This window comes from Phyllobates terribilis, unplaced genomic scaffold (assembly GCF_046119375.1).
Source record: "Phyllobates terribilis strain yellow unplaced genomic scaffold, ASM4611937v1 Scaffold_2__4_contigs__length_985480577, whole genome shotgun sequence".
Taxonomy (NCBI): domain Eukaryota; kingdom Metazoa; phylum Chordata; class Amphibia; order Anura; family Dendrobatidae; genus Phyllobates; species Phyllobates terribilis.
In genome coordinates this window covers 401,510,584-401,523,552 of record NW_027362762.1, presented here as the reverse complement: position 1 = coordinate 401,523,552, position 12,969 = coordinate 401,510,584, and the positions used below count along the sequence as shown (strand labels likewise).

The window sequence follows — 12,969 nt, the reverse complement described above, 5'->3', positions numbered from 1 at the left end:
AATTCACAATTCTTTGAATGGCAGACTGTTTTACAAGCGTTTTCGCGGCCGTAAATACGCCGCAAAAACGCTACAAAAACTCTACGTGGGCACATAGCCTAAGGTGCACTTACACTGCAACGTTCAGTCTAAACAGACTGCCAATAACCCGGTGAAACAGCAAACGCTCGTTAGTTGTATAAAATCATCTTTTGTGCTGAACAAGATCATTGTTCTCCACAACACATCATCCTATGTAAACAGGGTGTAACTAGGGTCCGATGGGCCGTGGTGCAAAATTTGGACTTGAACCTGGGCCCTTCTTCTACCCACATGTTAGTCAGATGTATGGGCCCTTGGAGCGTTCTAAATCCTATAAGGAAATGTTGTGCCCTCTCCCTCATTATGTAGTAATGTCTCCCATCCTTTAATAATGTCCCCCTTCCTGGGCCCTTTACAGGTATATATGACCCTCATCCTTGGCCCCTTTCTGGTATATACTGACAAGCAAAAGGGTAATAATATTTTGAACTTTTGACTTTCAGGCTCCGTATCTCCCCATCCACTACTGTTTCAAAAGTGAGACTACCATCATTTTATAGACAATTATCTTGGCTATCTCATACATAAATTTGATTTGCAGCTATTTAGCATATGATTAGTTATGCAGATTCTTGTCATGTTACTGCATTGTTGCTGGTTTTGCTCCTAAAAATCAAAATTTAAATTTTTATTATTTTGTAAATCCACCTTTGGCTTTCAACACTGCCTGAATCCTTCTGGGCATGCGCTCAATCAGATTCAGGCATGCCTCCACCAAAATCTGATCCCAGGTCTCCTGTACACGTTCCCAAAATTGGTGCATACTGGTCGAGTCACTTGGGCATGTACAAGTGCTTCTCACAAAATTAGAATATCATGAAAAAGTTAATTTATTTCAGTTCTTCAATACAAAAAGTGAAACTCATATATTATATAGAGCCATTACAAATAGTGATCTATTTCAAGTGTTTATTTCTGTTAATGTTCATAATTTTGGCTTGCCATCCTCCTTCTTGCTTCATGTGGATGACACATCCCTACATCATCTACACAGTCTCCGCGCTTCTGTGCAGGTACACTGCCCTGCTCTGTCGAGGGCAGAGCAAAGCACTGCAGTGCGCATGTGCCGGGAAAGGTCAAAGAGCTCTGGCGCATGCGCACTGCAGTACTGTGCTCTGCCCTCGACAGGGCAGAGCAGTGTGCCTGCACAGGAGTGTGATGCCAGGGAACACTGTGTGAATGACCTAGGACGCGTCATCCACACGAAACACAGAAGGAGGATGGCGTCGCAAGAAGAAAGGAGGCACTGGACCAGGACCAGCGACGCCGTTCAGACCCGACCGCCCCACAGGTGAGTATAATAAAAGGTGATTTTATTTTTTGCAGGCCAGATCGGGGGCTTATATACAGCATATCAGAATGCTGGCTATGAGGGCTGAAAGGTGATGACCGTATCTCATATGGGACAAACCTGATGATAGGCTCCCATTAAGAGGTCAGAGTAGCATGTGATCCAGCCCACGTCAGTCTCTGTCCCCCAGCTATCACTTTTCACTAAGGGGAGGCAGTCCCCCATATTATTCCTCTACCTGCTAGTTCATAATGTGCAGAGAACGGTCTGCGTCTGGCTTACATGCTATTGTGATGTATCCGCAGAGGATCTGCTCCCTCCTATGTCAACACTGTAGAAAATGCACAGCTTCTGGTCCTTTACTAAGAACATTTTTATTAGAAATAATTGCATAGATAATTGTTAAAAATTGTCTGTTTTATCATTTTTTTTTGTTATACTTGTAGTATTTTTCATGTGCTACTTGTTTCTTCTTACTGTTTCAGCTGACGCCAGAAAAAAAAAAAACTGAATTAAGGGCCTCTTAATCAGTAGACAAAACCCAGAAGAAAACCATCAAAATTTTTTTTTTTTTTCAGCTGACACCACAAATCATACCATCAGCTATGCCAAGGAAGTGCCCTTTAATTATTTAAACTCCCCAACAAATGATACAAATGGTTATGGCAATGAGACACAGAGGGGGTTATATAGTGTTTAGCGTTTGTAAATGTAAAGTTGTGCCATAATGTGATACCCTTTTACTGCAGGTTTAGTGACAAGTAGTTTACTGTGACTGTCATTATGTTTGCATTCATACTAATACAGTGTATTTTCTTTCCCACAGATGAACTTGCAGAACTCCTTATTGCACAAAGTGAACGGGGCTTTTGTCCTGCTAACATTTTTTGCCTGCCGTATCCTGCTGTTTCCTTTCATGTACCACGCCTACGGGAAGCAGTTTGGGATTCCACTATACAAAGTGCCTTTCAACATTCCCCTGCACTGCAACATTACAATTGCCACCATTATGGCCCCACAGATATATTGGTTCTGGCTTATTTGCCGAAAGGCCATGAGACTATACAGCAATTCTGCCTCCAACAAGGACAGATAACGTTTAATATATGCGCTGTGGTCATGCTATATGGCTGGGTCTTTCCTGGAGTAAGTAGAAGGGACTGGGCTACTACTCACCAATTGTGTTACAGCCTCGCTATTCATGTAGCAGTCCTTTAAGTGGAGCTGTGGTCCAGTTCATGGACAGGGACTACACCTTATGTATTGGACCCCAAACATCATGGAGCCTTGTTACAAGCTTCCACGTTACACAAACACTACATTTCTATATTTTAGCTAAAAAAAGATGGATGTTTAATAAATCACAATGTGATTTTCTACAGAATTGCACTACATTTGTAATGGGTAATCCGAAGAGCCTCTTCTTTTTATGATCATGAAATCAAGAGAATGTACATTATTATTTTCAGTAAGGATAGCACTTTCTGGATAAATAAGATATAGTTTTGCATTACAGGAAGCTATTTTTTTTCCATTTAATAGAGGGGAGGAGAACGGTTTAGTCATCCAGGATAGTTAATAGGTTCGGATGGTAAATAATTTACAATTGTCATTGGCTGTAAAAGGGAGAAAGCTAAATAAATCCTGCCTGATTCTACCTAGGATGTGTTTGGACGGGATTTTATAGCAGGTGACTATATAGCTTACTTGTTTGTAATTAGTGCTGCAGTGGTGATCCAGTTTTATACTGCAGGCTTTGGGCAATAATCTAGTGGTTTTGTTAAAATGTGACTTCATTAATATGTTAATTTGTAAACCTGTTTTAATGTAATGCGAACTTTGGTCATAAACTAAAATGACCATATACTTTGCATAGTATTTACAAGAGCTAGCTGTACGTGCAAAAAAATATCAATGTGTTACTGTTTTATCATCTGAAAATATTGTGATACTGAAGACTGATGGTTGATTTCAGCCATTTAAAGCAAATCTGTAGGAAATACTTCTAAAAAGTGTATTTTTGTCATACACTGCCCCCTCAGGCCTGTATCGAGCATTGCAGGTTATCAGTTTGGCCCAAGTGCCCTTTGAGGTGCTGTTGCGGCCTCATTCCCACTCTATTGTTATCACAGAGGCTCCTGCAGGATGATTTGGGGCATCTTTAGATATTCTACAACACCTATGGGTTAATTTAAATCGCACTAATACACTTCAAATTACCTCTTGTCGGGCGAGTTGCAAAAAGTGTTGATAAAAGATATTTAGCTTTGTAAATTTCCCTGTGTGTTTTAAGTAGGTTGGGATCATTTTTTTTATTTCATAACATTTTGTAGTTTTTACAGACATATTCAAAGTCTTTTAGAAAAGACAACAGCAATATTGTTAAAAATGGCAAATGTTAATAAAAAACTAAAACAAGGAAAAAATAAGTAAGTAGGCGTTTTAACATCTTACCATAAAGTTTGAAATAAAATTTAGTATCCTCTTATTTTTTGTAAAATAAATAAATAAATAAATCATCAAAAAGAGAATGCCATCAGCAATGGCACAGAAGACTTTGTAATGTTGAGTAGTGTGAAGGTAAGAGCGGCATATCCTAAACCAGGAACTCAGAAAAGGTCTCTGGACTTAGGAAAGCTTAAAATTATACTGTCCACAGATATAAAAATTCGCTCCTCCAAAACGTACATCCAGTAAGTGTTCAGATAGTTATTCACAAAAATGCTTATTGGGAAAGTGCCTACTTGCCATGTTAAATGCAGTATAGAAAAGGGTTTTTTTGGGGTTTGATTTTTTTAAAACATGGCCTATGCCACAATAATAGTGTATATAAAACAACAAAAGAGCATCCAATGACATATCAGACTGATGGACCTGATTTCCAGCAGTTACAAATAATCATATTATTACAATGGACCTAAGAATTGTAGTTAGTTAATGGGTATTTCCATCTTTGAACACAATTTTACAGTTTTTGCTGTGTAATCTGAGAGCACCATGATATAGGGTCTGAGACAGTGATTCCAGGGATGTGTCACTTATTAGGCAGTGTGTTGCTGTTTCAATTAAATCAGTGTTTTATAAGCAGGAGATTATCACTGCAGGACAACTGGCCTCGTGCGTCCTAGTCCAACCACGCCTCAACCACTAATTAAAAGATTTCTGCCGGGTTATACACAAACCTGCATTCTGAGCACATCTGCAGCAGAGAAAAAGGTGATTGTATGTAACATACCTGGCGGCGTCCTTGCATGGTGGTCCATCTCCCACTGTGCAAGAGAGCGCACTTGATCTCCTGTCCAGAATGTCTCTCTGGCTTCCCTCCATGCTGTCTGTTTGTGTCTGTCTCTGCTGCTTAAGGGCGGCGCCCGATCACTTCCTGCTTTTTGTACCTGCTGTGGGTCACACCCCTTGTGCGTCCTCAGCCTATTGCTGTCTGACACTTGGTATATAGCTCAGCAGCTCCCTTCTATCCCTGCCTGAGCATAAGTGTTTTCCTTCAGTGTGTGTTTGCACTCTGAAGGTGCCAGGTCCCGTCTTTGTTTCCTTGTCTGCCTTTCCTGGAGGCTGTATTTCCAGGCCTGTCTGAACTTAGTCCTGTATGTCTCCTGCTTTGCGGTATCAGCTCCCGTGTCTGAACTGTGTCCTGTATGTCTCCTGCTTTGCGGTATTAGTTCCCGTGTCTGAACTGAGTCCTGTATGTCTCCTGCTTTGCGGTATTAGTTCCCGTGTCTGAACTGAGTCCTTTCTGTGTATCTTGTCTGTCCTGTCTGAACACGCTCCTTGCCTGTTCCTCCCGCCTTCTAGGGGCCGATTACCTAGACCCGCTCCTGTATCTTGTCTGTCCTGTCTGAACACGCTCCTTGCCTGTTCGTCCCGCCTCTCTGGGGGCAGTATTCCCAGACCCGCTCCTGTATCCCGCTGCAGTGTCGGTCTCCTCCGTACACTCAGTTCCAGTCTGAACTCTCTCCTATCCTTTACCTGTTTTTCCTCTATGTCCGTTCCCTTCCTTTTTCTGCAGAGTCTGAACTCGTACCTAACTCCTGCCTGTTGTCTCTGTACTCCCGTTTGTGAGTTTGTGGTCCACTCGCTACTTCACTGCAAGTACCCTGTGGGTGTCTGGCTCTGTCTTTCCCTTCCTGTCTGTTCCGTGTGAACAGAGTCCTGTCCTGCCCTGCTTCTGCCCGCTGCTCTGGCAGTCCTGTCCTGCCCTGCTTCTGCCCGCTGCTCCGGCAGTCCTGTCCTGCCCTGCTTCTGCCCGCTGCTCCGGCAGTCCTGTCCTGCCCTGCTTCTGCCCGCTGCTCCGGCAGTCCTGTCCTGCCCTGCTTCTGCCCGCTGCTCCGGCAGTCCTGTCCTGCCCTGCTTCTGCCCGCTGCTCCGGCAGTCCTGTCCTGCCCTGCTTCTGCCCGCTGCTCCGGCAGTCCCGTCCTGCCCTGCCTGTACCCTTCTGCCTGTATTGTTCCTGAGTCCCGGTGTGTACTGGGTCCTATCCCGCCTGTGTTCCTACCTGCTAGTGCCTCCCTGTCTGCACTCTTGCTGTGCTTGCCTATACCCCCCTGCCTGCTTACCCGCCTGCCTGCATACCAGTCGTGCCTGCCTATACCCACCAGTCAGTGTGCCAGCCTACCAGTCTGTTCCTGTATTCCCCTGTGTGGGTCAACAGCCGTGTCCGGGGTCTGTCCTGGAGTAGCACCTGGTCCCTCTGCTCGGTTCCTCCTTGGTGCACTGGCGTCGTATGCCGTCGTGCGACCCTGGTCGGATCGGGTGAATACCTAGTTACGCCCCTCCAGGCATTCACTCTCCGGCACGGTCCAGTGGAATCACTACCAATCACACGCACACGCCGCTTAGCCCGGGCGTGTGCATAACATTGTATCAAAATGACAGCATGCTGATCAGCAAGTGACACATCACTAGAATCAGGGTATCTGGATTACATAGTAAAAAGCTGGTGACAGAGTCCCTTTCATATTTTATCTACATACAATTTGATTATTTTTTTATATTGATCCTGGATTACGGCTTGTAGAATATGTCTGAACTGTTTCGTCTGCTGGTTTTCATTACAAACGAGATCATGGACAGACCCCCCTAACAGAGCGCCTATAATGAAGTGGGACAGTTAGCATTCCCCACATCATTACTGTACTATGTCTGGTGTAAAGATGATATTTTCCAGAATGCAAATCACTATAGATAGCTACGTACAGACATTCAGCCAGGAAGAAATTCTGGGAGATTTCAGCTAGCAGGGCTGCTGAATTGTGAATGCAGCTGTGGAGCGTTATCCTGGCTGTAAATCAGGATCAGTACAAGATAAGTAATGCAGTGTATGCGCTAAAGCCCCCGTCTCACATAGCGAGATCGCTAGCGAGATCGCTGCTGTGTCAAGGTTTTGGTGACGCAGCAGCGACCTCACCAGCGATGTCGCTATGTGTGACACTTTGCAGCGATCAGGCCCCTGCTGTGAGGTCGCTGATCGCTGCAAAGTGTCCTGGACCATTTTTTGGTCGTTGTCCTCCCGCTGGTCAGCACACATCGCTGTGTGTGACCAGCTGGAGCAGCGATCAGGCTCGTAACCATGATAAACATCGGGTTACTAGGGGCACACGCTCTCCTAGTAACCCGTTGTTTATCATGGTTACGAGCCTGCTAAAGTGAGCGGTAACCTCCCGCTCACCGTAGCAGAGTGGTAACCATGATAAACAACGGTGTGTAAAAGCAACAACATTTAAAGGAGGGCACCATCCGGTAATAGGGATCCACCTGCCACACGCGAAAAAATGACATAAACTAAATAGGCAGAAAAAGAGCGTGTATTTGTGCAGTGATCACCAAGATAATAAACAAAAGGAAAAATATGAAAAAATATATATATGGATAATAATGAGTATCCTGAATATAAAGTGCATCAACTCATTTTATTGAAATATAATCAGACACAAGTAAAGGACATACCAAATTTAAAACACCATTAAAAAAGTGGAATGACCCACTATATAAGGAGCCAGCTGCTAAAGAAACCTTCCCATGATATTAAAGAATACAATGCAAAAAGTGCACATGATCAAGTCAAAGAACGCACAGGCTGTATAGAGTATCTGTAGTGGTCAATAATTGCACAAGCCCTATATTGCACACAACTAAAATAAGGAATGGTATGATATAATACACAACTATATATAGTTGGAGTAGTCAGGATATGAACGATAAGTATTCAATAAACCAACAGTGTGCCTAAAGATAAATATCTGCAAGCAATTAGTGAGTCACCATGAGTATAGAGGCAGAGAAAGTGACTCCCCGCATAATATGGCAATCTAGGCCCACAACATGACCCTAAATGAATAGGCACACTGTTGGTTTATTGAATACTTATCGTTCATATCCTGACTACTCCAACTATATATAGTTGTGTATTATATCATATGGGGAGAGAGCCAAAAATCTTTTCTGTAAACAGTGTGCTATGTATCACTCCTTGTCTTGGATATGTGTAATATAGGGCTTGTGCAATTGTTGACCATTACAGACACACTTTGTGTACATTATTGGTTTATTGAATAATTATTTACTATACCCTATATATGTGTAGTATACTATCGGCTCAGTATTCAGGTATACAAACATAGTGTGCTATATACCATTCCTTATTTTAGTTGTGTGCAATATAGGGCTTGTGCAATTATTGACCACTACAGATACTCTATACAGCCTGTGCGTTCTTTGACTTGATCATGTGCATTGTATTCTTTAATATCATGGGAAGGTTTCTTTAGCAGCTGGCTCCTTATATAGTGGGTCATTCCACTTTTTTAATGGTGTTTTAAATTTGGTATGTCCTTTACTTGTGTCTGATTATATTTCAATAAAATGAGTTGATGCACTTTATATTCAGGATACTCATTATTATCCATATATATATTTTTTCATATTTTTCCTTTTGTTTATTATCTTGGTGATCACTGCACAAATACACGCTCTTTTTCTGCCTATTTAGTTTATGTCATTTTTTCGCGTGTGGCAGGTGGATCCCTATTACCGGATGGTGCCCTCCTTTAATTGTTGTTGATTTTACACACCGTTGTTTATCATGGTTACCACTCTGCTACGGTGAGCGGGAGGTTACCGCTCACTTTAGCAGGCTCGTAACCATGATAAACAACGGGTTACTAGGTGCGCGTGTGCCCCTAGTAACCCGATGTTTACCATAGTTACCAGCCTGCTCCTGCTTCAGCAGGCTGGTAACCGGAGCAGGACATCGTGGAAAGATTCTTTCCACGATGTCGCTGCTCCCCTGATCGTTAGTGAGCCTGCTTGTTTGACAGCTCACCAGCGACCACATAGCGACGCAGCAACGATCCCTGACAGGTCGTATCGTTGTCGGGATCGTTGCAGCGTCGCTAAGTGTGACGGGGCCTTAAGTTACTAAATTACATGTGAGCAGCAAAAATGTGTTTAAAGGTGAAATGTACTGTAACAGCACTTGGTATTTAGTGGGATTGGTAGCCATAATCGTTCTCTTTGTAGCCATCCTTAGAGACCGGGTTTAGGGTGGTTATATTTTTAGTTCACATTTTTCTTCCCTACAAAATGAAAATTTTGTAATACTTAATCTTGCCTGTTTTTGGCAAAATAAGTAAAAAAAACAATTGTGTGAATGTGCCGTAGATCACAACCAGTAGTTTCTGACAACAAGATAAAAGGTGGCGGTCTGGTCCTGCATGTCAGGAATAACTAATATTCAGTTAATATGAAATAATTTTTTTTAAAGGCCAATAATCCTGAATAATATTCACTTGTCCACTGTATTCTTTCATGTACTAATATATATGGACTAATATATTTTTTTATAGGTGAATATGTATATTTAGATATTTATGATATAGAAAGATCAGTTTATTTATAGGTGACTTAGTGACGTGTAGTATGACGTTTTTGATACCATTGACAACACAAAATGCGGTAAACTAGTTCTGATTGCCTGAGTAGACGCAGCACATCTTGTGTGATACATTTATAGGAGGCACATTTCATTTTCTGAGGCTGGTCTCTGAGATGTTTGCAGAAATGGGTAGAGAAAAGAAAAACTTGCTAATAAAGGAATTCTTCTCCTCCAAGGACTAATAGAAAGCATAAGGGCTCATTCAGACGTTCGATTTTCTCATGTAGGAGATCAGAGTGTGGCTGACTGTCATCAGTTTTTCGCCATTTTCTGCGGACCGCTCGGTTTGCGAAAAATCTCAGACTTGTGAATGGCTCCTTCTTTAAGGGATTGCTACTTCTGCATAAAGGGAACCAATTAGTGACACTGCTACTGTGCAAGCAGAGGTAGTACGGAATAGTGTAAGGTAAAACAATATAAAAGATCCCTACCAGAGTACCAACTGTTACACCAAAACTGTCTGCTGCTCTCCACTCCCAATCAAGAAGCAAAGGGCAGAGCTGGCGAGAAGAAGCGAAGTGCAAGTGCACCGATGTGCCCAAGAGCGCTCTTGCAAACCTAATCAGCATATCAATAAAAGCCGAATAACCGTGCAATGATTGGCACTATAATAGGCATCTCCCATAATATTTTACACTGCCGTATCCCACATTACCTCTTCTTGTGAAGGGTTAGTGTTACTGACAGGTTCCCTTTGAACCATCTGCCCATCTATGACTGACCCAAAGGAATCGCTAATGCATACTTAACAATTCGGCATTTTTTAATTGTTCCCAGATTGCCTTTTACATTGTCTTTTTACGGCAGCTTCTTTTATGTTAAGTAGAAAACTTACCGTACTTTACACACAGTTTCGATTAGGCACATATGACTACTCCCTCTGCCGTAATTTTACTGTTACATTCAACTAAACACGTTTATTTATTTTGTAATAAATGTACTATTTTTTTCCTCTGCTCTAATGTGGAGTTATAGAATTGTATTTTAAATAAATGACTATATAGTTTTATTTTGTCTATTATCCTGTGTAGAAGGGCAGGCATCTATACATATACATATCTATATGTATACTTTATTCAGTGGCACTGCTCCTCTAATTGAACAAATGGGACCCCTGTTCTCCCTATAACTGAGGATCCTATAGGTCTGAACTCTAACCATCATGCATTTACGGCATATCCTGTGGATAAACCATCACTGTGCAATACCACTTTAGGGCCTTATTCACGCATTAGCAAAAAAAAAAAGTTTTTCATTGCTGTACTTAATCCATTTTTGGTCCATAATAACTTTCTTACATGCAAAACTCATTGTTAGAGGTTGCCAAAGCTTCTCCTGGCAACCAGTCAGTGAAAAAGTGGCAGTAAATGGATGCCATTAGCATACTGATGGTTTTATTTCAGTCCTGTCTGCAAAGTGGATCATAGTAGTAGAACTTTTTTTTTTTTATGCACACTCTTCAATCAGGAAAAAAAAACACACAAAATAAACCTGACGTCATTAGCACCATATAACATAATGTGTCAGTGGAACAAAAAGCTGACAGCACACAGAGGATAAACACTGATGTGTGAATAAAGCCTAAATATATGCCATCTATGGATGTGATGTATATTTCTGTTTGAGACCACAAAGACTGTTAAACATTGTTTAACCACGTTTTTACGTTATCCTCTATTGGTAGGATGGAGCAGAGGCCAAGAAACAAAGAGTGATCATGTGCACCTGCTGAAGATAGCCAAGAACTGTGCTCAACTCTGTCTGACAGTCCACTAGAGAATGAATGGAGCGGAGATGCACATGATCACCCTGTTTCTTTCAGACTGATATTTGTAAAGCCCTGTTCTTGGGATCATTGGGGTTCCAACCGGTAAACCCCCGGCAATCAACAAGTTATTCCCTATAATATAAATAGTTAAAAACTAAGGCCCCGATTCATCAAGACTGGTGATTTTTCTCGCTGGTCTTGATGAGGTGGAGTCAGACACTTCTGATTCATGACAGGGTACATGCCTCCACCTTCACGTGCCATGCCAGTAAACTTACTCCAGTCAGTAAGATTTCTGGCAGATGGAAGATCACAGCTCGTCATGAGTCCCATTCCACCCCAGAACCGCCCATTTTGGCATAGCTGGGAAAACTGGCATGAAAATGCCAAAAGTATCAATTTTTGAGCAACTCTGACTTGTGCCAAAATTTTGCATCTTTTCAAAGCAATTTACGCTAGAATTTTGGCTAAATTGCTTTGGTGAATCTGGGCTAAAGTTCTAAATTTGTACTTATGTCAATCTTCTTTTTTTTTTTAGGTGACTGTTTTATTGCCACAATCTCTAGGCCTAATGTATCAAAATTTCCTTTGTTCATATGGTTTATGTGGACGATTACCAGTACTTCTTACTTGTAATTTACATGTGTTGTGCTTTTTGCAAATTTTTGGTGCAGTTTCCACACAAGTCTGTATTCTCCTAAAGGATTGTTTCACGTCAAGAATATCCAATCAAGGCATATGTCTGTTATAAAACAAAGTCACTTAGATAGGATCACCATCTGTGTGCCACAATGGAGAGCCACATTGTAACCTGGCGGTTATTCGAATGTCCACAAAAGATGCCATAAATGTTTGAGAAATGCCAGTGCCACATCTTTTTTGAGAATCGGCCCCCATCTTGTGCCAGTGGGATTGGAGAGGATGACTTTTTCCATTAATTTTTTCAAAAAAAAAAGCCATGTAACCATGCTTTAAAGATGGATGCATTTATCAGTCGTTAATGGCATATGCTGTGAATATTCCAAATGTTTGAGATGTTGAATACTCCTTTATCATAAAGGATCCAATTTATAGAAATTGTTCTACATGTTCAATAAAAAAAATGTCTTTCCTGTTACCATGATGTGTTGTGGTTGTGTGTTACTATTGTCCCTCGTGCCATTAAGTATTACAGTCTCTTATGCTTCCATGTACATTTTAGCCCCACCCTTGTGTTTTTCTTTAATAGTTAGGCAATCTTTTGTTCTTGTTTGCATTACCGCAATATAAACAGGTCATTGGCGCAGCCTCTATGAAGAATGATACAGGGTGTAATAACTTTTAGTTTAGTGGAGCCCTGTTTGTTTGAAAAGCTCTGATTCCAATACCACATACTTGTAGATTCCTTAGCACCTTTGCCAATTTTCTGTGCTTTGTGTAACATGAATTGTATATTTGCTCTTCTGAACTGAAACAGTGTGACAATGTATGAATCATAATGTTACCCAACAGACTCGGACAATCAATACAAAACTTGACACAAAGTGATTCTGGAATGATTGCACTAGATGGGGGGATTCAGGTAGTTAAAAGACCAACAATCGTTAAAAGACCACCTGTGACTGGAGACTTGTACCCTAAAGCCGGACAACCCCTTTAAAGAGGCCAACGAATGTCCACACGCACAGAATATCATGCTGTTGGTAGCACATCTCCTGTGTATATATATATATATATAATTTTTTTTTTATGCTGGCATAAAGATCATCACACTTGACAAACAAGTGTTTTGCTCCTTTTGTAGATTTATTGCTGGCCTGTTTATTCGGGGTGATAGTTGGGAACAAGCATTACTAAGAACACTCATCCTCCACTTATTGTATCTAATCCTGCTGTTTAGATTGC

The 12,969-nt window shown here is 41.5% G+C and overlaps 1 protein-coding gene across 1 annotated transcript in view; it reads left to right on the top strand.

Moving 5' to 3' along the window:
* TLCD3A (TLC domain containing 3A) overlaps positions 1 to 7,053 on the top strand; it is a 68,884-nt gene extending 61,831 nt beyond the window's left edge. Inside the window, exon 5 of the mRNA XM_073664943.1 lies at positions 2,199 to 7,053. Within this exon, the coding sequence (XP_073521044.1) occupies positions 2,199 to 2,468 (270 nt within the window). The 3' untranslated portion in view covers positions 2,469 to 7,053. The remainder of the gene's footprint in view (positions 1 to 2,198) is intronic.
* The last annotated feature ends 5,916 nt before the right edge of the window (positions 7,054 to 12,969 follow it).